This window comes from Amaranthus tricolor, chromosome 13, assembly GCF_026212465.1.
Source record: "Amaranthus tricolor cultivar Red isolate AtriRed21 chromosome 13, ASM2621246v1, whole genome shotgun sequence".
Classification (NCBI taxonomy): Eukaryota; Viridiplantae; Streptophyta; class Magnoliopsida; order Caryophyllales; family Amaranthaceae; genus Amaranthus; species Amaranthus tricolor.
In genome coordinates, this window is record NC_080059.1 from 6,704,899 (window position 1) to 6,731,887 (window position 26,989).

The 26,989-nt window shown below is 32.2% G+C and overlaps 2 protein-coding genes across 2 annotated transcripts; one reads left to right on the forward strand and one right to left on the reverse strand.

The window, feature by feature from the left end:
• The first annotated feature begins 9,601 nt into the window (after window positions 1-9,601).
• On the forward strand, window positions 9,602-17,970 carry LOC130797849 (ATP-dependent Clp protease ATP-binding subunit ClpA homolog CD4B, chloroplastic). The gene is made up of 10 exons (XM_057660635.1): window positions 9,602-9,837; window positions 10,987-11,568; window positions 12,148-12,263; window positions 12,362-12,484; window positions 12,613-12,798; window positions 13,776-13,991; window positions 14,113-14,330; window positions 15,413-15,488; window positions 15,567-15,656; window positions 16,498-17,970. Exons 2-10 carry the CDS (start codon window positions 11,004-11,006, stop codon window positions 17,677-17,679), a joined length of 2,772 nt encoding a protein of 923 aa, XP_057516618.1. The 5' UTR covers window positions 9,602-9,837; window positions 10,987-11,003; the 3' UTR covers window positions 17,680-17,970.
• A 696-nt stretch (window positions 17,971-18,666) lies between these two features.
• On the reverse strand, window positions 18,667-23,147 carry LOC130797850 (serine carboxypeptidase-like 45). Its single transcript, XM_057660637.1, has 10 exons — window positions 22,675-23,147; window positions 22,461-22,562; window positions 22,267-22,362; window positions 21,749-21,841; window positions 21,530-21,609; window positions 20,576-20,860; window positions 20,354-20,478; window positions 19,728-19,820; window positions 19,509-19,626; window positions 18,667-19,325 (listed from the first exon to the last, which is right to left on the reverse strand). The coding sequence occupies exons 1-10, from the start codon at window positions 22,976-22,978 to the stop codon at window positions 19,176-19,178; spliced, it is 1,446 nt and encodes a 481-aa protein (XP_057516620.1). The 5' UTR covers window positions 22,979-23,147; the 3' UTR covers window positions 18,667-19,175.
• Window positions 23,148-26,989: the final 3,842 nt, after the last annotated feature.

Below are 26,989 nucleotides of genomic sequence, written 5' to 3' on the forward strand. Positions count from 1 at the left end.
AATTTTATCAACAGTTTTATATCATTCCCATGATAATAAAACTTTGATCACAAAAAAGTTGTTTTTGTTTACAAATTTCCATTACCATCTAATACTACCTCTCCCAATGGTAATGCATTAAAATGAATTTATGAAGAAAATAAGATAATTAAAGTTGGACAAGCATGACCATCAAAGTAGCCAAGAGATTTTTCAACTAAAATTACACTCATTTTCATTTTGATTACCACCGTTTATTACTATCTACCAAAAGAGCTGTTAATGACTAAGTCACTCCTCTTTTAATCCCCCTTTTTTTTTAAGTATATCCCCTCTTATTAAAAAAATTGCTTAGAAAATTATATCATTTTCTTGGAATACTTTTTATTAGACTATAAGGGATAACAGTTTTGAGTTTTAATACTCTTTTTTATATTATTATAGTACATATTTGTTGAAAATGTGATTTAATTAAGTATATAAGTATTTTGCAAATAAGTCGACAAATTTATCAATAGATAAAAGTATATGTATGTTATTAATTATCATCATTTATTTAATAGACAAACAATCATATTTTTAAATCGACAAAGTTGTTATTAATTAAAATTTCATTAAGTAGCTCTATCTAGGGTGAGATTAGGAAAAATCAAATGTATGAAATTTTTTCTCTATTAGTAATAACATTAATTAGAAATAGATTATTTCAGATATTTTCCTTAAATTTTTAACTCGTAATTTGACCATGCTATATGAAAATAGAGTTTGGCAATTGTTTTGAGTGTATTAGCGAAATATTATAGGATCGAAACAATTATATTTTTTATAATTATCCTTAAATATTGATTTGGTCATCATAATTTGACCATTTTCTTTTAAAATGGAGATGGTTAATTTATTATATATATTATATGCAATCCTACATAGTCCAATCCTATATATTGATATTAATTAAGTCAATCCTGATTTTGATAACTTTATGAACTAATTTTTGTTTGTCCATATTTGACAAGGTCTTATTTTAAATTTAATAATTTTATTCTAATTAATAAATAATAATTATACAACTTTTATACTTTCATATAATTGTTATTGAACAATTCATTCAACTAGATGTATTATTATAAAAGTACCTTTTTAAAGAAAAATTGATATATGTCAAGAGAAAATTACAACCAAATGTGTTTTTATACAAAAATTAATAAAATATAATATATAGATATACACAAAAATACAAATAGCTTCATATATACAAGATTGGTAATGATTTTCTCAATTAAAAACAAAACTGAATTTTAACTTCGTTTTATATCATCATTTTTCTAGTATATGGATTTTTTAGGCCCCGTTAATTTAAAATCCTAATCACTTTGCCCCTAATGCATACATTATTGATTGAGGAGATAATTCAATCATAATGTATGATTAATCAAAAAGCCTAAATCACAGAATGCATTTTATGTTTATCTCCACACTTAATAAGATTTTATATTAGAGTTGCTCGTTTGAGCAAAATGGGACTCGTCGAGCACCAAGGTTTCCCATACAACCAAGGTGTCACCACAAAATATTTTCCTTTTTTATGCTTTATTGCTTGAAGGGAGTACGGGTATGGATTGTCCATCACGTTCTCTCACCCAAACCCTACTTTTAAGCTGGACATTGAATATGATAATGATGATGATGCTTGAACAAGCACTACAACAACTCATTTGAATTCCTTTACTTCAACAATTTGAATAATATATTTACACATAATTTTCAAAAATAGACAGACAACTACAAGTAATCCATATCTCACAATTCAGTATTAGGATTTACCTCTAAGTCACCCTTAGCAAACCTAAATAGTTGCATATCGTACATCATTGACGTAAACAATATATTGCTCCATTGGATATTTAAAGTCAAACAAAGAAAAAAAAAATGAGAATGAGCAAATTTTTTATATTTTATTTAAAAATAATTTGACAAATATATAAAGATACCAAACATTTAAAATGCCTAAGTTAAAAAGTACTTGAATTAAATAATATTAGAACTATATTTAATTTGTATGGAATGACGATTATATAGGGCACATATACACAGATATAAGAAGTTGATATAAATTAGGTATAATTATGATGGGTATACTTAACTAGTTGGTCATAGTGAATGAAGATGAATTTGAAAATTTTAAATAGATATAAATATAAGAAAGATGTATGGTGCTCACTGCTCACCCACTTATTCTATCATTCATTTATTATTAATAAGCATACTATTAATGATAATGAATATTAATAAGCATACAATTAATGATAATGAATATTAATAAGCATAGACAAAATCTTAATTGATCATGGTTATCTATAAATAATTATAAAAAGATAAAAATAAATTTAATAAAATAATCAAATCAAAAGAAAAAAATAATAATAAATCTATGATATATTTACAAAGAATTTAAATTATGATTATTTTAATAAAGCTCTCGTAGCCTTATACACAAACGAATTTTAGATGTGGATATGATGTTTTCTTATTTTGTGTCATGAAAAGTATAGAGTTGACCTAAGTATAATAAGGTTGCGTGACAAAAGAATATTATAGAAGTATGATCGAGTTACAGGTGTAAGAAATAAAAAATTTTCAGAATTTATGTCAAAATCTACCTTATCTATTAAATTATCCTAAAATATTATACACTTAATATTTACTCTATTATGAAATGAATGTAGGTATTGCGAGAGATTGTCTTATCGTGAGACCAATTGTCCAATTGACCTAATTATAATTTTTTACAATACTTGATCAGTAATTGGTCAATTTAATGTCATAATTAACATATTAAAGTCAAAATTGATTTCTTTTAAAAGTTATAACTGATATGTAATCGATCACTTTAAATATAAGTGAACACCTTTCAGGTCTGAATTGATAACATTACCGTCAAAATTAAAGATTTTAAAATAATTGATCCATTTAAGTTTATAAACTTGTAAGTAGAAATTTTGATATCTTTAATGTCAAAATTGATCACTTTTAAATTAAAATTAAAATATTTTATTTTAATTAATCTATTTAAGATTTACTTTATGTTGAAATTAATCCCTTTAATGTCAGAGTCACTAATGTAATCACTTGAGTCTCTAATAATATAATCACTTTTATGTCATTTTATTGGCTCTTCTTTTACTTGTTGTACTATTTACATGTTTTTACTCGCTCCTCTTTTCTCATTATAGGGCCCTATAATAATTTAAACCTTTTAAACTTTGAGGCCTTGTATCATAGCCGACTTCACATAAATAGAGGCCTTGTGTATAAGAATCATCCATAGAAAATAATATTATTTTATTAATTTCGTTCTCAAATTATGAAATAAAACTATATTTAGGTAGAAATTGATCAGTTTAACGTCAAAATTGATCACTTACAGGTCAAAATTAAATTTTTTTGTTTTAATTGTTCTGTTTAAAGTTTACTTCAAGTTGAAATTGATATCTTCAAATTCAAAATTAATACATTTAAAATAAAAATTGAAAAATGCCTAGAAAATGGAAAAAACGAGAGAAAATATGTGAGGTTGTTACACGCGCGAATTAAATTGGTCCAAATTGACGATCTTATTATGAGGCCGTCTTGTCCAAGATCAACTGTTTAATTTTTCGTTGCATCTACTTATGAACACATTTCAAATATGTTGTCTTGTTCCACCAAAAACCAAACAATAGAAATATTAAAGTAGGAATTTGTATTTCTTGTAATTTCCATAAACGAATTTTTGAAATTCTTAAGTGAAAAAAAAAATTAATTAAATAAACTAACTTTCAAACAATTTCCAAAAGTAAGCGTCCGTAACCCAAAGCTATGCTTTGGAGCTGTTCGCAGTTACTAACTGCGAACAGCATATAAGACAAACTAGTTGTTCGCAGTTACTAACTGCGAACAGCTATTTTGTCTTATATGTTGTTCGCAGTTACTAACTGCGAACAGACCTGATCTACAAAATCAGATCAGTTTCTGTTTTTCGCAAAATCCCAATTCAAAAACCCACTTCACTCGACATTTCCACCTTCTCCCTCTAAAATCATTGATTCATTCCATCAAATCGTGCAATCCTCTTTCAATTTGGCACTTCAAAATTAGTGTGGGATACTATAGCTTGCACAAAGGTAAATTTTTTTGTGTTTTTTTGGTGTATATTTGGATTTTAGGGTTTTAATCAAATTTGTTTATTTATTCAAATGTAGGTTTGTAGTGGTTAAATCAAGACTAATCTTAATCATCCATAAGCATTGAAGGTAATTTCTAATTGTTTTTATAGCTTTATGTTGGATTTTGAAGTAATGTTATATTATTTGAATATTATTAGAAAATGTTGATGTTGATGTTGGTATTAGAAATGTTATTTGTGAACTTATGAATTGATTTATTATTTGGATTATGTGTATTATATATGTATGAACTTGGCTACATTATGGATTTGAATAATTTGTAGACCAAAAAAGATTACAATCAAATGAATATAATGTACTTGTATGGACATGAGTTGATGTTGATGTTGATTTTCTTTGTATTAATGTAGAAAATGGCATCATTTCGCGTCACTAGTATGTTGTTGGAATGGTTGTATTAGAGAAAATAATGGCAAAGTTCATTATGTTGGGGGAAGACGTAAGTTGTTTGCTTGCAATTCGAACATGGATTTGAACCACTTTAGACGTTTTATATCTTCTAAGATTGGATTAGACCCTACTAGAGGTACCGTAAATATAAGTTTTAAATATGCCTTGAGTGGAGAATTTATTGCCTTTCCTGTTGAGGATGATGAGGCTATAGATGCGATGTGGGAGCATTCAAAGTCCACCCAAAGTCCCTCTTTGGAGTTATACGTAGAAGAAGTACCATTAGGGAATGTAGTTGCTTCTAATCCTACTCCTACCCCTATGCCTATATTAACTCAGGAAACTGTAAATCCCTCAATGGTTAACTTAGGAGAAATTGCTGAGATGGGACCTTGGGATGATGGAAATGAGAGTAATGAGCTTATTGACGATCCTTCTGAGGACGATGTGGATGTCGATGAGGATGCGCTAGCAAATGACATGACTCTAGGCAACATTCCTACAATCATTCCTCCTACACCTTATGCCCTCTGTCCACCTTTAAACGAGTATGCGGAGGACAACTCATGGAGGACTTGGGCTTGTGATACCACATACACCGAACAGGGAGAGTTTGAGAAGGGTATGATGTTTGATAACAAGGAATCGTTGTTGGAAGCTATCAGAGTATATCATATTGGGAGAAATGTGGAGTACAGAACGGAGACCTCGAACCAAACTGTCCTGGCCTTGAAGTGCAAGCGGGGTTGTTCGTGGAAACTTAGAGCTACATTTGACTCTAATTTATCTTCGTGGCGTATTGTTACCTATAAGGGTAAGCACGGTTCTTGTGTATTGGGTAGTGACAGTGTGTCGGCTGGACACATTCACCTGACATCTTCTGTCATTAACAATGTTATTAGAAATTGTGTTGCTAAAGACCCATCCATTAAGGTATCTGTCGTACGTCAGATGGTTAAAGATCGTTTTGGTGTGGATGTGAATTATAAGAGAGCGTGGTGTGCAAAGCAATAAGCTTTGTTATCCATTTACGGGACATGGGAAGGTTCTTACTCACTCCTTCCACGCTTTTTAGAAGCTTTGCAACTTTCCAACCCAGGGTTAGTAATTGAGTGGTATTTTAGGGAGGACAATGACATGGGTGTATATGTGAGACCTAATATTAGGACCTTCCAACGTGTCTTTTGGGCCTTTTTAAACCTTGCATTGAAGGCTTCAATTATTGTAAACCTCTTATTGCCATTGACGGCACACACTTGCATGGTAAATATCGCCATACCTTATTGACTGCCATTGCCCAAGATGGTGATAAGGGAATCTTTCCATTGGCCTTCGCATTGGTAGAGAAGGAGAACATAAGTGCATGGTCCTGGTTCATGTCCTGTATTCGTAAGCATGTCACACAGAGGATGGGGTTATGCGTTATTTCTGATAGACACGCTGGTATTTTAGCAACCATGGAAGAGCCGGAGTGGCAACCACCTAATGCTTATCATAGGTTTTGCTTACGCCATTTGCTTAGCAACTTCAATCGTGCTATGGGTAATGTTCAGTTGAAGAAGTTGTTTGGTAAAACAGCTGAGCAAAGACAACAAGTTAAGGTAATGAATGGTCTAAAGGCAATTGCGACTGCAAAACGAGAGGCAATTTTTTGGATTGATGACGTGGGTGATATGTCTAAGTGGTCATTGTGTCATGATGGAGGACATAGGTATGGCGTTACTAACACGAACTTAGCTGAAGTTTTCAACTATGTGATGAAGGGTGTACGTTTCTTACCTTTGACAACACTTGTTGAATTCACCTTTTATCGGGTTAACGATTATTTTGTTCAAAGGCGTGAACGTGCTAGCGCATGGTTACTTGGAGGACACATGTACACAGCGCATGCCACGAGAATTATCAATAGAAATACTGAAAAGGCAAATTTTCATGAGATAATCGCATTTGATTACAGAAGTGGCGTATTTGAAGTTAAGACCGGGAGGGGTACTAGAGGATCGTCCAAGGGGGGAAAGATTCAACAAGTTGACTTGAATCAAGAGAAGTGCACATGTAACAAACTTAAGATATACCACCTTCCTTGTTCACACATACTTGCTGTGTGCATCAAACGACACCTTTCATTTGGGAGGTTCGTGGATCCGTGCTATACTAGTCAAAGTTATGCAAGTACATACGAACATTACTTCATGCCCATGATCGATAAGAGGTCATGGCCGCAATACACGGGCTTTGAGCTTAGACACGATCCCGCTCAAATTCGGGGTATAGGGAGGCCTAAGTCTAAGAGAATTGCCAATGAAATGGATAAGGGTAGACCAAATCGATCTAATTGTCGTCGTTGTGGGAGCGAAGGTCATAACACTAGAACTTGTAACTCAAGGTAATATGTTATATATATTATTCTAGAATAATAATCTGTAACTCAAGGTAATATGTTATATATATTTTATTTATTACATAATAGTAATATTAACTAAAACTAACTCGAACACAGGAGTACAGGAGATGGATCCAGCACCTACTACACCTGACTATATGCCGTGGTTCCTCTCCATCACGCGCCGATGGATGACACCACGTGCCCTCTTGGAAGCAGCACATTACGCACCTGTATATTTCAAACATTTGTATATTTGGATCGACTATGTACATATATATATATTTTAATTGACTTGTATATTTCAAACATTTGTATATATTTTGTTGCATATATATTTTAATTGATTTATGAATGATCGGAGTTTTGGCGATGAATCATGCCGCCTTAAAGATACATCGACTTGTAATTACCTATTCTAATGTCTCTAGTGCAATTACAACAACAAACAACTCAAAAATAAAGGAAAAAAAAATTTACTTAGCTGTTCGTAGTTAGTAACTGCGAACAGCATATAAGACAAAATAGTTGTTCGCAGTTACTAACTGCGAACAGCTAGTTTGTCTTATATGCTGTTCGCAGTTACTAACTGCGAACAGCTCCAAAGCACAGCTTTAGGGTACGGACGCTTACTTTTGGAAATTGTTTGAAAGTTAGTTTATTTAATTTTTATTTTTTTTTTCACTTAAGAATTTCAAAAATTCTCCATAAACGAGGTAGTATCAGTAAAAAGAATTTGAAGATTTGTATGGGTTGTTTGAGAGAATGAGAATTGTGAGTAGGCCCAGTATACAAGCTGTGCACCCTGTGCTACAGTACAGGGCCTCATAATCATGGAAGCCCTAAAATTATTTCAACAAATGGTCCGTTTAGTTTGTAAGAGAAGTAAAGTACAACATTGGACTTAAAGAGTATAATACACGCAATTTACTTTTGCTTTACCAATAAAAAAGTGAACCAATCCACATAAAAAAAAAATGAAAAAAATATTTAGAATAATCTAATTTTTTTATGATTTTTCTATAATAATCTCACCTATTGATTAACCATGAATAATTTTAATTTTAAAGGGTATTTTCCTAGAGTAAACCCGATAAGCAGATGACTTGCTATAGTAAGTTTTATTTTTTTAAAAAAATATATTAAAAGAAAATGTCAAAAAAATGTTAAAAAATATTGTAAAGAAATTTAGATTTTTTTATTATTTAGAATTTTTTATTTTAATTTTTAAATTTTTTTTTTTAATTTTACATTAATATTCAATTTACTTTTTTGGTGAATTACCTACTATAGCAAGTTATCGGGTTACCCAAGTTTATTCTAGGCAAATACCCTCTAAAATTAGAATTATTCATGGTTAATCAATAGGTGAAATTATTATCGAAAAAATCATAAAAAAAATTAGATTATTCTAGATATTTTAATAAAAAATTGCTCAGTAAAAGTAGACGTGGAGAAATGAAAAAATATTCCAGTTAGTATAACATTTTTTCACCTTTTCCATTGTCGGTTAAGGGCACTACCATTGAAAATGGGTTGAATTTTCCAACTTCATCTACTCATCTATTCATCTTTTCAAGTAAAAGGTTGGTATTAACTCATATTGGAATATAATATATAATTTTAACAAAGTATTATGAGTTTTTGGTTATAAGGGGCCCTATTTTAAAATTGGCATAGGGTTTTTGAAATGTTTAAACTACAGGTGAGATTTTAGATAAGAGTTCAAAAAAAAATTTCTTACGTTAAAATTTGGTAAGAGATAAAAATAGAATGTGAATTTGTTGAAAAATCTCAATTCAAATACCAACTTTTCCTTTGAACATTTTGTTAATCTAATTCCTCAACTTTCAGTTTTAATTTTAAAATTATATTTTTATATGTAAAATTTCTCAAAATAAATATCATTTAGCTAATTTAATTAAAATCACATCAAGCAACCAAAAATATCTTAATCCATTATGTAGGACCACAATTAGAAAAATCAAGAAAGATGTAGCTAGAAAACCATAGATGAAAAATCAGTATTCATATCCAAACAAGACAATGAAAAAGAAAATCAAGAAAATCAAAGATCATAGTGAACAACTTGAAGTTGTACAAGTAAATATACTCACACAAGCAAGAGGTGAAGAGAAGGTATTGTAATGTCCTAATATAGTAATATCCCTTGATTTGCTACCTACATATTTAGTGCTTCCTCCTTATAAGTAATTCTAACATTAAAACGAATTAATAATATTTTACCTAATTATATTAAATTTATAAATTAAAAAATAATTACAAATTACAAGCAATGAATGAACAGTATAATATTTTTAATATTATAAGTAATTTAAAATGGAGAGAGTATGTTATTATTTTGGAAAATAACTCATTTATAACAAAATTTCATTCATATATTTCATCTCTTTGTTTATCATTTATAAAATAAATTAAAAAATAAAAATTAAACTCAAATCTTATCTAAAAAAATAATATTTAATTTATTTAAAACAAAAAATTTAATTATTATTTTATAAACATAAATTTTTATTTTGTTATACATAAATTAAATAAATATTTATTTTATAAACTAAAAAAGACAGAAAAGTATTGGTATAGTACAGACTACAGAGTTACATACTTATAAAGTTATGATATTTGAAGGGTACACACCGCCTCAATAATCATAGACCACATTATATTATCCATTAAATACTTCATTTCCATTTCCTGTTCCAAGCTCATCTAAACCGTTCCTTCCTTTCTACCGTAAGGAACAACATTTTTTTATTTTCATTTTCTTCTCTTCCTCACCCACCTTTCTTCTTCCTTCTCCCTTTCTCTCTCCTCCATTTTTCTATCCTTCTATCTCTTCAGGTAAAGTTATCTGTTACTTCTAAAGTTGCTTATTTTATTTTCCGCCATTTTTTTATTCCTTTCTTGTTTGCTTCAGCTTTTTAGTTAGGGTTTTCTATCTATTTTTCGTGTTTTTGTTAATGGGATCTTTTCTGGGTTTGCTTGTAATTATTTTGTTTGACAATCATCCATGTAGCTATTCGGTGCTTTGATTTTTTTTTTTTTTGTTGACTGGATGCTTAGGATTTTATGCTAATTAGGGATTTTTTTGTGAAGGATTTGAATTTGTAGTTTTTTGATTTCTTGAAAGTAATTTCTTGCTTTTATTTCCCGGTGTCCTAGTATAACATATGCCAATTGTTTGCTCAAATCTAAGTCATATTTGGGTTTTTATCTATGGGGATTTTTAGTTGAATGGGAATTATGTTATGAGACATTAAGAAACATGTAAATGAATATTAAGGATAAAGTTCTAGTGGTTAGGATGACTTTTTGCTGCTGAAATATTGATTGAAGCTAAGAAATGTGGCACCATAGTTTTATCATATGGGGTTAATGGATAGTATTGAACTTTTTAGTTTTTTTTCTCCATGATGGTGCTGAATGATTGGGTGTTATATTTTTAAAAATGTGATAACTTGGTTGAAGTAGTAAGTCCTTCTCAGTTTGCTACAGTTTGTTTTGCCCGCAAATTGAATTTGTGGTTTAGTTGGGAGAATATGACAAAAAATTTAAATGTTTGAATAGGTGGATTTAATAGGGGAAATAAATGAGAAAATGAGAATTAAGGAAAATGGTTGGGATATCTCGATAATATAACAAAATTAGTGGGACAAATTGAGATGAAATATGTAGCTAACTCAGAGTGATGAGGTGGTATGTTAATGGGATGTTTAATGTTTGATTATTCATGGTATTATGGTCCTTTAGGTTTAATACATGTTACCTACTCTTAGTTATGTATTGGTTTAATTATCTCTTTATCCCCAAAGGTCTTGTTTGCTTGGTATATTGGTAATACATATTCCATTGATGGAATCTGTGTTAAGGTATCTATATTTTGAACAGTACCTAGAGCTTGAGGTCTTTTTTCCTTTATTTATCTCAAGGATTTAGTTGGTAGATGTAATTTCTTTCATTTTGATGAAAAAATTCACATCAATTGTGCAGTATTACTGGTGTGAGTCATGGCTGGAGCATTGATTCAGTCCACCAACATCCCTGCTTCATTTGCTTATCAAATAAATGGGCCGTGTCAAAGGTCTGCCAAGAGCAATAAGGTTGTGAAGATGATGGCCAGCCTTCAAGCACCCGAATTTAGGATGCGAAGTTTCTCAGGGTTGCGTGGTGGAAATGCCCTGGATACTTTGGGATCTACCAGTGGATGTTTTTATTCCAAAATGAGGGCTGTGCTCTCTGTACGTAAAGGGACAGCCAGCAGGGGTGTAGTTAGAGCTATGTTTGAACGCTTTACTGAGAAAGCGATTAAAGTTATAATGCTTGCTCAAGAAGAGGCCAGACGACTGGGCCATAATTTTGTTGGTACGGAACAGATTTTACTGGGTCTTATTGGTGAAGGCACTGGAATTGCTGCTAAGGTTCTTAAATCCATGGGAATCAATTTGAAAGATGCCCGTGTAGAAGTCGAGAAGATTATTGGGAGGGGAAGCGGCTTTGTTGCTGTTGAAATCCCATTTACTCCTCGTGCCAAGCGTGTTTTAGAACTTTCATTGGAGGAAGCCCGTCAACTTGGTAAGTTAAATGAAAATCGTGAACCTGTATTTGACGTAAAATGAAGAGCCCATTTGCATGTGAATCACTTCTATCTTGTTATGTATTACTTATTTCTTCTTTATACTATCACCAAATGGTTTCATATCCCCCTATTTTGCAATGCACATTAAGTGCAATGAATTCATTTTATCGGTGCTTGGTGTAATTAATCTTCGTTAGTTTGGTATTAATGTGAAACCAGCACCATACTTTCAGGTGTTGAATGTTGCACTTCTTCCTAATAGCTAATGGCTACATTGTTGGTTGCCCAGAATTTCTGAATGCTGCATTCTGAAATTACTTTAGTGTGACATTTAGTGTCACCTTGCTTGTAGTTTACCAGCAATCCTCAATATTTTATGTGGGATTCTCCTATTTGAAAAGGCTAATTTGAATATTAATAATGTTAAGTAGCACATCTATCCTCAAGAAAGAAAAAAAATATAAAGAACATGCCTTCTCAAATAATTTTGTAATTTAAGTTGGGTATTGCAAAAGGTTTTTCATCTTATTATCAGACATGTGATGTTGATTCTTTATGATTTGAAAATGATGTAGGCCATAACTACATTGGGTCTGAACACTTGCTTTTGGGTCTTCTTCGTGAGGGTGAGGGTGTAGCTGCTCGTGTTTTGGAAAACTTGGGTGCTGATCCTAGTAACATCCGTACACAGGTGAATACAACGAATTTTTCTGATTCTTTTTGGTTCTGGCGTTTGTGCTGCCTATAGTAGCGCATTAATATGGGAAATTCTTTGCTTGGGATTTATAGGTTATTCGTATGGTGGGTGAAAACACAGAAGCAGTGGGTGCTGGTGTTGGAGGGGGTACTACAGGGAATAAAATGCCAACCTTGGAGGAATATGGAACAAATCTGACAAAATTGGCAGAAGAGGTAGGTCTTGAACTTTTGTCTTTGCATACCAAATCTTTTTTGACTTTTGAGTAGAAATATGTATACTGCTCTGTCATTAATTTTCACTGATAAGCATTGAGCTGAATTGATTTTTTTATACTCTTCAGGGAAAGTTAGATCCTGTTGTTGGCCGGCAGCAGCAGATAGAGCGTGTTACCCAAATTCTGGGTAGGCGAACAAAAAATAACCCTTGTCTTATTGGCGAGCCTGGTGTTGGAAAAACAGCAATTGCAGAGGGCCTTGCTCAAAGAATAGCCAACGGTGATGTTCCAGAAACAATTGAAGGAAAGAAGGTATGACATTTTTGCATCACTCAAAACATATGAAAGAACAGTGTTATGTTAGTACATGTTTAATTGTTTGATGCAGCTTGAAACTTGACTCATCGGTGATATTTAGATTCTGTTGCAGAATTGGTTGATAAGCTGGGTTTTGTTTCACCAACTCCCCCCCTCCCTCCCCTTTTGTTTCACCAACTCCCCCCCTCCCTCCCCCCCGCCCCCCCCCCATAGCCAACGGTGATGTTCCAGAAACAATTGAAGGAAAGAAGGTATGACATTTTTGCATCACTCAAAACATATGAAAGAACAGTGTTATGTTAGTACATGTTTAATTGTTTGATGCAGCTTGAAACTTGACTCATCGGTGATATTTAGATTCTGTTGCAGAATTGGTTGATAAGCTGGGTTTTGTTTCACCAACTCCCCCCCTCCCTCCCCCCCCCCCCCCACACACACACAAGAAGGATTGAGGAAAACTAGAAGCATGCTATGATATCTTTGTTTTTAATGGTACAAAATTGCTTTTTTGGATGTATGAACGTTTTGAGGGGAATAATGTCTGAATGTAGTAGATGGAATCATGGAAACTTGTGAAGTTATATAATTTTTTTGAGTGATTCTCTGTATGCAATAGGTGAAAAGAGTGATCTGTATCATTTGCACTTACGACATGCTTTGTTCAATTCACGATTTTGACCTTAGATCTGTAGGAAACTAGAATCTTGTGAACTTTTTTATGTTGCTTCTATTGAAGCAACGGTACTTATTTCCAATTTATGGCAAATTTGTGAGCCCAACTCCTTGTTTTTTATATGCATGATTGAATTTGACGATTCAGTAGCTGGAAATTAGAACCTTTAACCATCAATATATGTAATTTAATATACATGTATAGTAAGGTTTGCTTTTATTCACGATTTGCGTTCCCCATATTTTCCACTGATTATGTTAGAAATGGTTAACTTATTGTTTCACAAAAATGATCTTAGGTTATTACTCTTGATATGGGTCTTTTGGTTGCGGGAACGAAATACCGTGGAGAATTTGAGGAAAGATTGAAGAAGTTAATGGAGGAAATTAAGCAGAGTGACGAGATTATTTTATTTATTGATGAAGTACATACTCTAATTGGGGCTGGAGCAGCAGAAGGTGCCATCGATGCTGCAAACATTTTAAAACCGGCTCTTGCTAGGGGTGAATTGCAGGTATATTAAGACTTTTAATTGAAAATAACGTTTGGTTTTGTAATTGCTCACAGAATCTTTATGCATGCACAAATATGCAGAAGTTATGGAATCATAACTTGTTTAATGTGGTTGCTTGTAGTGCATTGGTGCCACCACCCTTGATGAATACAGAAAACATATTGAGAAAGATCCAGCTCTTGAGAGAAGGTTTCAACCTGTCAAAGTGCCTGAGCCAACCGTAGATGAAACTATACAAATTTTGAAAGGGCTCCGTGAGCGTTATGAGATTCATCACAAACTTCGTTACACAGATGAAGCGCTTGTGGCTGCAGCTCAACTTTCTTACCAGTATATCAGGTTTGTCTTTTGGTGTTTCTACTATGAACATTGATTATCATGGTGGTTCTGATATGTAATTAGGTACACATGGCTGTTTTTTCTTTTTGAGTCTCGTCATTAAACTAGTCATATACACAGAAGGTAAAGAACATATCATTACACATTTCATTATCCTAGTACCGTTAAATTATTCCACTTAGGCTTCCCACCCAGGCAGGGTACGATGGGTCAGATCATCAGATCATCAGATGTGCTCAACCTTGTCCTTGTAAAAACATGAAGTTGTTTCCGTTTGACCGTTTATAGAATAATCATGTGCAAATTCACAAAATTAAGAATTGCACATGATTTAACATTGTTATATTATAATTTGCCAATATTGAACTACATATCTCTGGCTTCATCAATTATGTAAATAAGAAGGTAGAGTTGGTGAAAATTTCCTGTTTGTTTCAACTTCTTCTGAACAACATTTAGGTTGCAGTTTGCCGATTTTATAATAGAATGGTTAGAAAGAATTTAGATAGAAGCAAGATAGAAAAAGAGAGAGCAAGGAAGGCCGAAAGGAGTTGAAAAGGATATGAAGAATTCATGTTTACAAGTTGTGATGGTAAAAAGATTGAATGGAACAAAAAGAGAATTAATGTCGATGACCATTAGGAGTAATCTATTGGTTCATGTAATTGACCCAAACTTTTTGAGATTAAGGTTTTGGCATTATCGTATAATAGAAAAGTTGCTTCAGATAAAATTAGCTGATTACTTTCACATGCATGCTTTTGTGGCATGAAGTATATGTTTGGGTCTTTCTCTATTATATGAAGTATTGTTATAAATCCTTAAATTCCTTCGAATATCTTTATGATTTTCATATTCATCAGATATAAGGTTGAATACCATTTACTGCTCTATTTTGAAAGTTTTAGTACTAGAGTTGAAGCTAATTGACAAACTAAAATTTCAATGATGCGGTGTTATTTTCTTTATTTGAAGAACGACTGTTTCCTTTAAAACACTTGGGCCTTATTGCTTCAGTGTTTGGGTATATTAATTGTTTGTGAACTTTTGTCGTACTACTTATATTGCTCAATATGTTGCAGCGATCGTTTCCTACCCGATAAAGCTATTGATCTTATTGATGAAGCTGGCTCCAGGGTTCGATTGCGCCATGCTCAGGTAGAAATTTTTATGTCATAACTTTGATCCACCCTTTTCATGGACATTCTTCAATACCTATGCTTTTGTTTTCTGCAGCTCCCTGAAGAAGCTAGAGAGCTTGAGAAAGAACTTAGGCAGCTCACAAAAGAGAAGAATGAAGCTGTTCGGGGCCAAGACTTTGAAAAGGTATACTATTTTGATTTTCCTATTGATAATTGATGCAGAAGGTTCATTTGGGTCCTTTTGGTTTCTTTCGGTTCTATAGAATATAATTAGAATATTACATGTCTATGGAACCATTATTGGAAGTGGAAATACTGGAAATCTCAACAGTTTAAATGGCTATGAAACTATCATTATTTTCTAAGTAAACACTGCTGATGTGTTATTATTATAATATATCGTGGTGTATCTCATGTATACTACTTTTTTGTAGTGTTAATACTCTTCTCTAACATTTGAATCTAGTCCTGTGGTTCAGCGCTGTGTAAAATGGATAGAAGAGTATGATGTTTAGGAGTGTAGTTTTCAGAAGATAATTTAAATGAAAAATGGAGAATCTGAATCAATTTTTTCTTCACAATTTTATTCCAAGTAAATACTGCTGATGTGTTATTATGATAATATATGCTTTTCCTGCCTAATCATATTTTTTTCTTTCACAATTTTTTGATGAAAATTTTTTCTTCACAAAATATCTTCCATCCTATAACACTCAAGAAAGTGACATTAGATGGAAATGGAAAATTGTGAAAAAAAAAAATGTGATCGAGGATGAGAGCTTCATTATCTTAGGAGTGAGAATACATTTCTTGAATATTAGCATTTAATTAATTCCAAATACCAATATTTCATACTAAATGGCATTGGGGCAATGAAACTGCTATTTAATACTAACAACCAGAATGTCGTTAACATTACTATCCGAATATAATGTTTGCTATTGAAATCTCAAAATTCTGGACTCCAGTTTTTCATGCACTCCCATTTATGTGTACTTGTTGATCATGTGCAATCGCATTTGTAGGCTGGTGAGTTGCGTGACAGAGAAATGGACCTTAAGGCTCAAATTACTGCTCTTGTAGAAAAGAACAAGGAAATGAGCAAGGCAGAAACAGAAGCTGGGGACGTCGGTCCTATAGTCACAGAATCAGACATTCAGCACATTGTGTCTTCCTGGACTGGTATTCCAGTTGAGAAAGTGTCTACCGATGAATCTGACCGTCTGCTTAAAATGGAGGAAACTCTTCATACTAGAGTTATTGGACAAGATGAAGCTGTTAAAGCCATTAGTCGTGCCATCCGTAGAGCTCGTGTAGGTCTTAAGAATCCCAACCGTCCAATTGCTAGCTTCATTTTCTCGGGTCCTACTGGTGTTGGAAAGTCAGAACTTGCAAAAGCTCTGGCTGCTTACTACTTCGGGTCTGAAGAAGCCATGATACGGCTTGATATGAGTGAGTTCATGGAAAGGCACACTGTATCTAAGCTTATTGGTTCACCCCCAGGTTACGTGGGGTACACTGAGGGTGGCCAGCTTACCGAGGCAGTTAGACGTCGCCCTTACACAGTGGTGCTTTTTGACGAAATTGAGAAAGCTCATCCCGATGTCTTCAACATGATGCTTCAAATTCTCGAAGATGGAAGGTTGACCGACAGCAAGGGAAGGACTGTTGATTTCAAGAACACGCTACTTATTATGACATCAAATGTTGGAAGCAGTGTCATCGAGAAAGGTGGTCGTAGAATCGGATTTGACCTTGACTACGACGAGAAGGATAGCAGTTACAACCGTATTAAGAGCCTTGTGACCGAAGAACTCAAGCAGTACTTCAGGCCCGAGTTCTTGAACAGATTGGATGAAATGATCGTTTTCAGGCAGCTCACAAAGCTCGAGGTCAAGGAAATTGCCGATATTATGTTGAAGGAAGTGTTCGAGAGGTTGAAGAACAAGGAAATCGAGCTTCAAGTAACCGAGCGGTTCAGAGATAGGGTTGTGGAGGAAGGATACAATCCAAGTTACGGTGCTAGGCCTTTAAGAAGAGCCATTATGAGGCTTTTGGAGGACAGCATGGCCGAGAAAATGCTTGCAGGGGAAATCAAAGACGGTGATTCAGTTATCGTGGATGTCGATTCTGACGGAAATGTCATTGTTCTCAATGGTAGCAGTGGTGCACCTCCGGAAACTTTGCCAGAGCCTATTTCCGTTTAGACGAGAACACGCTTTGTGATGGTTCGATTTCTCTAGTATGTTTGTTGTAGTTTGTTCTTTGGATTTTTCTTCTGAATTCCCATATAGATATGGCCATTGTTACAAATGTAGAAATTAAAGCAGGTCTATTTGATTTGCATTGGCCATTGTGACATTAATTGTAACAGATTTGGAAAGTTGTAGCATTAATTCTCTCCAGTAAGTAAGTAGGGGAACTTTTGGTTTTGGTAGCAATTATTAGGAATGTTATAATACTAAAAGGATGAATAAATTCTTATTTTTATTGTCTTATTTCTTTATGCTTAGTTTTGTATGTGCCATGTAGCTTTGGGGAAGTACAAGTGATTAATGGAACAACAATATGGTTATTGTTAATTGGTTATGATGATGATGATGGTGGTTATGGTTATGGTTATGAAAATTTGAAAAAAAATAAGATTATTTAACAACTTAATTCTAAAAATAAGCTTCGTGAAAATTTAATTTCCAAAATAAGCATCCGTACATCCAAATCTAGCCTTGGAGTTGTTAGAAATGGTGATTTTTGCTTTTTAGTTGTTAGTCATTAAATTAATGTTTCTGATAAATTTGACTATTTTAAATTTACATATCATAGTACTATTAAACTACAACTAAGAACTAGATTCTAATAACCTTCCACACATAACACTTAATTTTAACTTGCTTGAACTATTTTTAGTCAATTAAACTTCACAAACAAAATTAAACTTTTTGTAATTGAATATTACTGATTAAATTGGTTTATAAATTGTGAAGTATAAATTTATTATCTCTTGAATACAAGATTTACCGTATACTTTCTTTGGTTATAATTGCACCACTTTGTTTTTTGTATTTTCAACGCTTAACTTTGCCATTAAAATTCCATTAAAATGAACAAATATCAACAAATCTAATAAATAGTTAATGTTATGAAAAAAAGTCAAAGAATATTATATGATAATATACTCTTATAATATTTGTATTAGTAAATAACGTCAAAGTCAAAATAGTGCAACCAAAATACAAAAAAAGAAATTTAATACAAAATAAGTCAACAAGACATTAAGGAGAGGAGCAAGTGAAGAGAATGAAAGAAGTCTAATGCATGTGAAAACACATCCCTTTATTCATTGATTCTCTTGGATACCTTTTTATACAAAACCTTTTTTCATTTTTCAACCAAGAAAAAGATGCACAAAACATGAGTTATGAGCAAATCACACTTGAGAAGAAACAAACACAAACTCAAAATTCCCTTTCTCATACCCTTTTATCTTCCAAGAGTCACCAAAAAAGCCATTGTTTTTTTTTTCTTTTTTTTTTTTTTTTCCTTTGGAATGTTGGAATGCCTTTTCTATTCAACTACTACTCCTAACTAACAAAACACAAATAAACTTTTATCTACTTTACAATTTCAAATGACACTAAAGAAAATTTGTGAAAAATCACTACCCTTTTCCCACATCTCAACATAATCTCAAATCACATTAACTTTAAAGCAACTCGGGGAGTGGTTGTCCTTCTAGAAAAGCCTTGAAAAGCACGAGCGATCTCTCCGGTTGAGAGTATGGAACTTCGTGTGATGCGCCTCTTACTGTCGCAAACGACAATATATTTCCATATACTTCGGTCCATCCCCCAACCTGCATTTTGTTCCAATTTTCCATAGTTAGATTGAAGTTTCTTGTTTGATCATAATCTGACTCTGTTCCATTATACTTGCTACTGATATGCTGACATTTCTCCTCTGAACATGTTACTGTCAGTTGCAAGTATTTCAGAACGAGGGTAATATAAGCAATGAATTCGGGGTTTTTTTTGAACACCTGTTCACCAGCAAACCAAACCCGGTAAGGTACAGTAGCGTTGAGTCCTAACTTCCCGGCTAGTTGATGGACGAGAGTGCGACTGCCAGTCAGCGGAATAACTGAATCTTGATCACCACTGTTATAGCCACATTCAAAATTATACAAATGATTAGTAAGTATGTGGGTTGAATATGTAGAACTTTTCAATGAGCACAAGAAAGCTAGATAACTTTATACCTGTAAACCAAGACAGGGATCCCACTCTTTACAAGTGAACTCACAATGTTAATTGTGGGTATCTCCACATCAAGAAGCTGATAGTCCAAAATGCTGCAAACACCAAATGATTCAATTCAGTTATTTTTCATGTTTTAATGCATGCTATATTACTTGGACTCGGGTACTGATGTTGGATACTGGTACATGTTCAAGTGTCAGATACATCTAAGTATTTAATTTTACGCCTTAAACTAAGTGCCCAAGTGCCATACCAATGTCCGAGGATCAAGGATCGGACACAAGTATGTGAAGTAAAATGAAGAGTCCCTATGTGCCTACACATGGACTAATCAAGGATACCAGTAAAGGGTGGTTAGAACACCACTTATGCATCTGTACTAACTACAAAACGACCGCCATTTGTAGTAAGATCATCCGGGCCATGGTTTGGCAGGCTCGAACCTAGATTTTCTCCTGTATAGGGACAGAGAGAAATCGGAATTCCCCATTCAAGGCAAGGTTGATGTATCCTCGACCCCTAGATTTCTTGGAACCGGGAAGGATGCTCTACTCATTTTAGCTTAACCCACACACTCATTTTCAAAACTTATCCAAATAATATAGAAGTAGAAAAGAGATTATACTTGCTGCAAACTTCCCATTTTCGAACATTTACAAGCCGGGCATGAAGAGCCTTCTGCACATCTTGTCGATTCAAATAGTTCACGGTTTCATCCTCGATGCAAACATCTATGCTTTCACCGCTTTGCTGCAAAATCAGAACCCGAAAGTACAAAACTATGATCACATCATTTTAATAAACATAACTAAATGTAAGTTTGAAGAGATTGTGTAGTTATTACTACCTCTTGGGGGCTAATAATTTTGGATTGAGAAAGCACAGATGAAATACAAACATCAAGGGTAACATCATACTTGTCCACAAATTTACTTGTTTCCCTAGTAACTTGCCTCATCACTCTTGAACATACAGGAGAAACATATCCTCTATAATACTCGCTCACATAACGAGAATAATTGCAAGCTGATGTGAACAACTTGTAGGTTGAATCTGATATTAATCCATGAGACCAGAAATACTCTGCCCTCGAGTTGAAATCATTCGCAAATTCCAAAACCGGGTTTCCAAGCTGTGAAAGATCATTCCATAGCATCCATTGTTAAGCATTTTTTTTCACTTGTAAGGACAATAAATGGAAAAAAAGAAAAAAAAATTGTTGGTTTTATGTAAAATTTCTCACAAGATGTAAGAGAATTACAACAATGATGAGTACATATATTGTAGGCATAAATCTCCATTTTTGCAGGATCATTATACAAACTACATTGGAAAATTTGTACATAAAATTAACAAAATGCCCAAGACTTTGGAGTTGTTTTTTCGAAATGAACTTCAGCAATTTGCTACACAATGCAAATTAAAGTGCGTTTTTTCATGTTGCGTAGCAAGATCAAAGTCATCGACGGCTAATGTGAAGCTAGTGTAATTTATCCTCATAAGATAGAACTAAAAACAACCGATAATGATAATTGCTTTTTCTAAAAACATCTCCAATTAATTTATATATGGTGAAGTACAATAAATTTTAGCCAAAATAACAATTGTAAAAATTTAAACTTTTCTAAACATGGTCATGATCATGATCATCAATCATATATCCCGCATAAAGTCGGGATCTGAGAAAGAGAGATAGCGAACAGACTATACCTAGCCGTACCCCTCGAGGGAAGAGGGTTATAATTGTCTAAACCTTTTCAAAGGAAAAAGAGTATAGGAATCAAAATGGATAGATACATACAGCAATTCCTTTTAAGTTGAAAACTTTCTCCTTTTTGTTGAATTGGACCATAAGCTTTGCAAGTTGAGGAATATAGTGGCCTACATCATTCAATTTCAAAAAATTAATTTATGAATCACAGTTTTCCATGTGATATGCACTAAACACTAGTACTGTACTGTGGTGTTAATTTGTATACAATTATTCTGAAAAACTGACCAAATTAAAGAGGAATGTTACCTGCATAACTTTCTCCAGTTATGTATAAATCTCTTTGCTTGTACTGTGGAAACTTATTTAACCACCTTCTCAAGAAAACTAAGTTGTCCCTTGCTTTACCCACAAATATCATACACAAATTTAGAATTTTAACAATGACATAAGATTATATCATTCTTAGAACAAAATAGTATTTCAGCTCTGATATCAAATCAAAAAATCAAATCAATAAAAAAATTTAAGCTCATAATTAAGACCTTATATATGCTATATACTACGACTCGAATCATGAATAATCATAAAATAATATAGAATAATCATAAAATGATATATGAGCTCTGATACCATATCAAGAAACCAACTCAACCAAAAGCTTAAAACTCGTAATTAAGACCTTAGGATATGTTATACACTAAAACTCAATCATGAATATGGTTCACTTGAAACAGAGGGGTGAATTAGTGATCAAGTTAAACAAAATTAAAGGATGGTTAAAACTTAAAAATATGTTACATAGTATATTAGAGTCAACGAAATACCTGTTATTGCATCACTAACAGAATCATATCCAGTAGTGTCAATGGAATAGGAATACCCAACTCCCACAGGAGTTTCTAAAAACAGCATATTAGCTTCTGCAAAAAAAAAAAGGAAATATTTTTAAATATTTTGAACTAAAAAACATTTAATTCATTCTGATTAATCACAAAAAGGGAAAAAAAATTGAAGATACCTCTGTTCCAGCTATACTGATTTTTCACAAGGATATTCCCTTTAGGCCTGAAAGGTCCATTTTCAGAAAAAGCACCAACCCCAAGAGAAGAACAGCCAGGTCCTAAATTTTTTTAAAAAAATAAAAAATAAAAAATAAAATTGAGATGGGTAATTGTAAAAATTAAATGACATTGCATCAAAACAAAAAAGAAAAAATGGGGAATTTAGCAAACCTCCATTTAACCATAGAACTAAAGGTTTAGAAGCAGGATCAGATTCAGCTTCAACAAAGTAGTAAAACAAAGATTTATGTTTTTTATGATCCACAGTAACATACCCAGCATATTGTTGAAAATTAACTTGAGGTTGACCAGGTAAATTAGTGATTTTATCAACTAAATTAGGACGATTATGATGGTAATTGTGATTGTGACTAGCACTTACATTATTAGTAAGAAATAAGCATAATTGAGCCAAAATTAGTGCACTAATTGCACTAGTAATAGTCATTTTAGAAGAAGAAGAAGAGGGGAACATTTTGGTTTGTGTTTGGAAATGAAGGGAGAAAAGAAAAGGGTGTTTGTTGATGAAGGAGATGGTGTGAAGAACAAGTTAAAATAGGGTAGTACTCCTAGTAATTGTCTTTTGTTATGATTACATACTTAGCTTTTTTTGGGTGTTGCAGGCTTAAATGAATAGAAAGTGGTGGTGAAAAGGATATAAGAAGGATGTAAGAGAGTGTGGGGGAGGATATTGGGTGTAGTGAGAAACTGAATTTTGTGGGGCCTATGCCTACCTGGGATTTATGAGTAAGCAAGTGGGTCTATTTTTAGTTACGGTTAAAGTTATTCAAAACAGATTCGACGATTTGATATTAACTTAACTTTCTAATCAAATCGAGATGACCCGACTTCGAAATGAATATAAAGTATATAAAAACCAATGTAATCACAAAACCTATTTTAAACGGATCCAAAATATCTGATTTGAAATTGACTTAATGATCTGAATAAATAAGAGTAGAAGCATAATTTGGAGAATGAAATTAAAGGAAAGTGTGTTTGTTGTTGCTTTGGAAATATCATCATTTTGGGTTATAGGATGAGTAGAGTTTATCTATAATGGCCTAGTTAATACTATGTTTAGTTGCATGATTAGAGGAAACAATTGGTCAAAGGAGGAGGATTCAACATCATGTAGAGAATTGAATTACTCGCATGCTCAGTCTATTTATGTTTCATTGATGTTGTGAACTTTAATATTAGGTTATGTCTTCTTCACTTCATAAATTCTACTTTTACAACATGTTCTTATTTGATTGATATTATTATTAATTTAATTTATAAAATAGTTCACTTAAGTTTTTTCTATTGAGAATTAAATTTTGTCTCAATTTGAGTAAATAATATTTTTTTTCAAACTAGACCATGCGATTGAATCTCACCTGAGAGGCTGACACTCACATTTGCTCAACTTATCCTATAATTCATAAGAAAATGGTTATATTTTTATTTGAATAGCATATCCTTGCACTTTAAAATTACAATGAGATTATGTAGATCACATTACAAATTAAAATTAAAAATAAAAATAAATTGTACCTTGAGACAAAATAAAACAAAGCAAATGTCATATTGCTTACTAGATGGTATAAATCTAGCTATAATTTGAAGAGACATGGCTTGATCCCTCAAGGTTCTGGCGGAATATTTTAATCTAATTCGCAAATTAAAAACTTCATTTTCTTCTTTATTGTTTTTTCTGATTAGAATATTTTACTATTAGGAGAGAAATTTAACTCAAATTTTTTGAGACATATATAAAAGATTAAAAATATCAGTGTGAGATCTCGTTAGATTCGTCTTAATGTATACTCTTTTATTAAATGTTTTTTATAATTTTTTATAATACGTATTAGAGATATTAAGGCTCAAATATGCTTTGAAAATTGTGCAATTTATAAACGAGAAGAACAAAAAATAACGGAGGGAGTATTTAATTTGATTAACGATCTAATTCGATTTAATGAGCATTAAAAGATAAGTCAAATGCGTTAATGATAAATAAAGAAAAAGTATTAGTCATGATAAAAAAATAAAATGAGACAAATAAATTGGGAGTTAGGATTCTAATACTCAATCTAATGGCTATTATTGCTTGATGAAGTTTTATTAGGGGGGATTTTGACATTTATTTTTTATTCTAAAATAGGTGTTAAAATCATAAAATGAGTAATAGAGAAAAGTAATGAAAATGATTTCAATACGGGATAAAGAGGGTAGTGCTACTCCCTTTTTCCCTCTCACAATACACCGGTTGTATTTTGGATGAACTTTAGTAAAAAGGAGAATTATGTAGGAATAATAGAGAATAAGACAAAAAAAAAAGTGTATAACAGAAATAAATGATTAGGATGAAAAGGAAAAATAAATTTGTAAATGATGTTAAATGAAAGATAATGAAATCATTACCAAAAAGAAAAATAGTGAAAATTAGAAAAGCAAATTAAAATAAAAAATAGTTCAAATCAAGAGGAAGACAACCGGGAGCATTTGCATTATAATTTAACTTAGTTGAGTTAGCCTAAATTCTTAAGCGGTAATAAAATACTCAATTAGACTCAAATATAAGAAGTTAAAATCATTTGTGGCGTAGTTTAAACTTTAAATCATACTTCATCCATTTCAGTAATTTTATCTTATTTAATTTTTGATATTATTTATCAAAGTAAGTCCAAAGTCTTGGAATAACAAGAAAAACCTTTTTCAATCTTCATATATAATTTATCAAAAGAGAAATTTAGTTGCAAAAAAATAAATATTGAGGTTAAAATTTGCAAAAGTGTTAAATTTTAAGGCTGTAATTCGCAACTTAATCATTTTTATATTTGAAATAGACTTTACGCCTAATTTTACTTTAATTTATTATACTTAATTTTTTAATCTCGTGTCAAAAGCAAATAAGACTATTAGAATGAGATAGAGGAGTATGTGAGTATGCAAGGTGATGAGTTATTGAGTTGTAGAAGTAGTGAATCTGATATTGAGTATGAGTAGTAGTTGTCTATTCATTTTGGGTTTGCTTTTACAAGTAGTAGTAGTAGTAATAGTATGTCCAGCAGCTTTGTAGAGTAATAGTAGTTGTTGATACGCAATATCATGTCAGACACGGATCTTTCTTCTTCCACTTCAAATACTCCTAATTACATCCAATATCCTCTTTTTTAGTGGATTACTTTTTAATATTCTACTTATTTTGCATTTATTTTTTTTTATCAAAAATAATTACAATTTACTGGACAGAGTGAGTAACAATAGTAAGAAATTGGAAAAAAAAAAAAGGAATAAGCGTAGGTAAGCTAGGGCCTAGGAGTGGTGCCATCTTCATGTTGCAATGGTTCATGGCTGGCTATGGCATGCTTTGCTTTGTTTGAGATACTACTCCCTCCGCCCCATTTAATTTACACTAGGTAAAAGTCTTATTTTGCTTTGCACTATTTTAATTCGCACCAATTTAATAATAATAATTTTTAATGTTGTATTTAATTGTATTTGCTAAGTAAAAATACTTACTATTTTAATAATTCACCTTTTAAAGTTGATATAGACCAAAATAGTATTCCCCCGTTCCATTAAATTTGTATCATTTTTCATTTGATTCGTTTTATTTAATTTGCATCATTTTTATTTTTGGACAATGGTCTATCACTTTTTTTTATTTTCATCCATATATTTTAACACTTTTTAAATTTCATTCACATAATTTATTTTCTCTTTATTTATTACCACCTTTAAAAGCAATTTAATTTCTCTTTAATGCAAATTCAAGGAAACAAATAGTATACACCAAATTTATAATAGATTCTCTCAAACACTACAGTGTAGTGGGTATCACAAAATTAGTAGCTGAATGAATTGGCTAAAGTGAAAATGGGTCTTTATGGGAAAAGTTGTTTTTCTTTTTCTGGGTTTTAAGGCTTTAGGTGTTGTAAGTTGTAACCCACTTCTTCTAGGAGAGGACTACTCTTTTATTGTGGAGTACAGTAACCGCCAAGTATAATCTGGACAATTTCAACAGCTAAAAAGCATATAACTACTACTCTACTAGTATGAGAAAATTATCTATATTACTTGATTACCTATTTAATTTAAACACTCAGAGTTTTTTAAGATAAATAAATAATGCTATTGCAAAAGATTAGAGTGAGTGTATTCAACTATCCTCCTAATATTGCACCTTAAAGAATGACCTACTTTAGTGGGATTTTGTAATTGGAACATGTTTTTTGACACTATCATTATAGATTTTAATGTAGGAAAGAAAAATAAATTATACGTTTTGGTGAGTTATTAGGGTATGTTTACCCATAATCTTAACAGAGTTTTAGAGAGTCTTAAAATACTTCTACTAAGTATTACTAGTATGTAAGATGTTAAAAGTTTTGAATAAAATCTTTAAAATACAAGACTCTCATTAAGATTCTTACGGCCCGTTTGGTAGGTGGTAATAAACAGTGGTAATAAAAATGAAAACTTGTATAATTTTGGT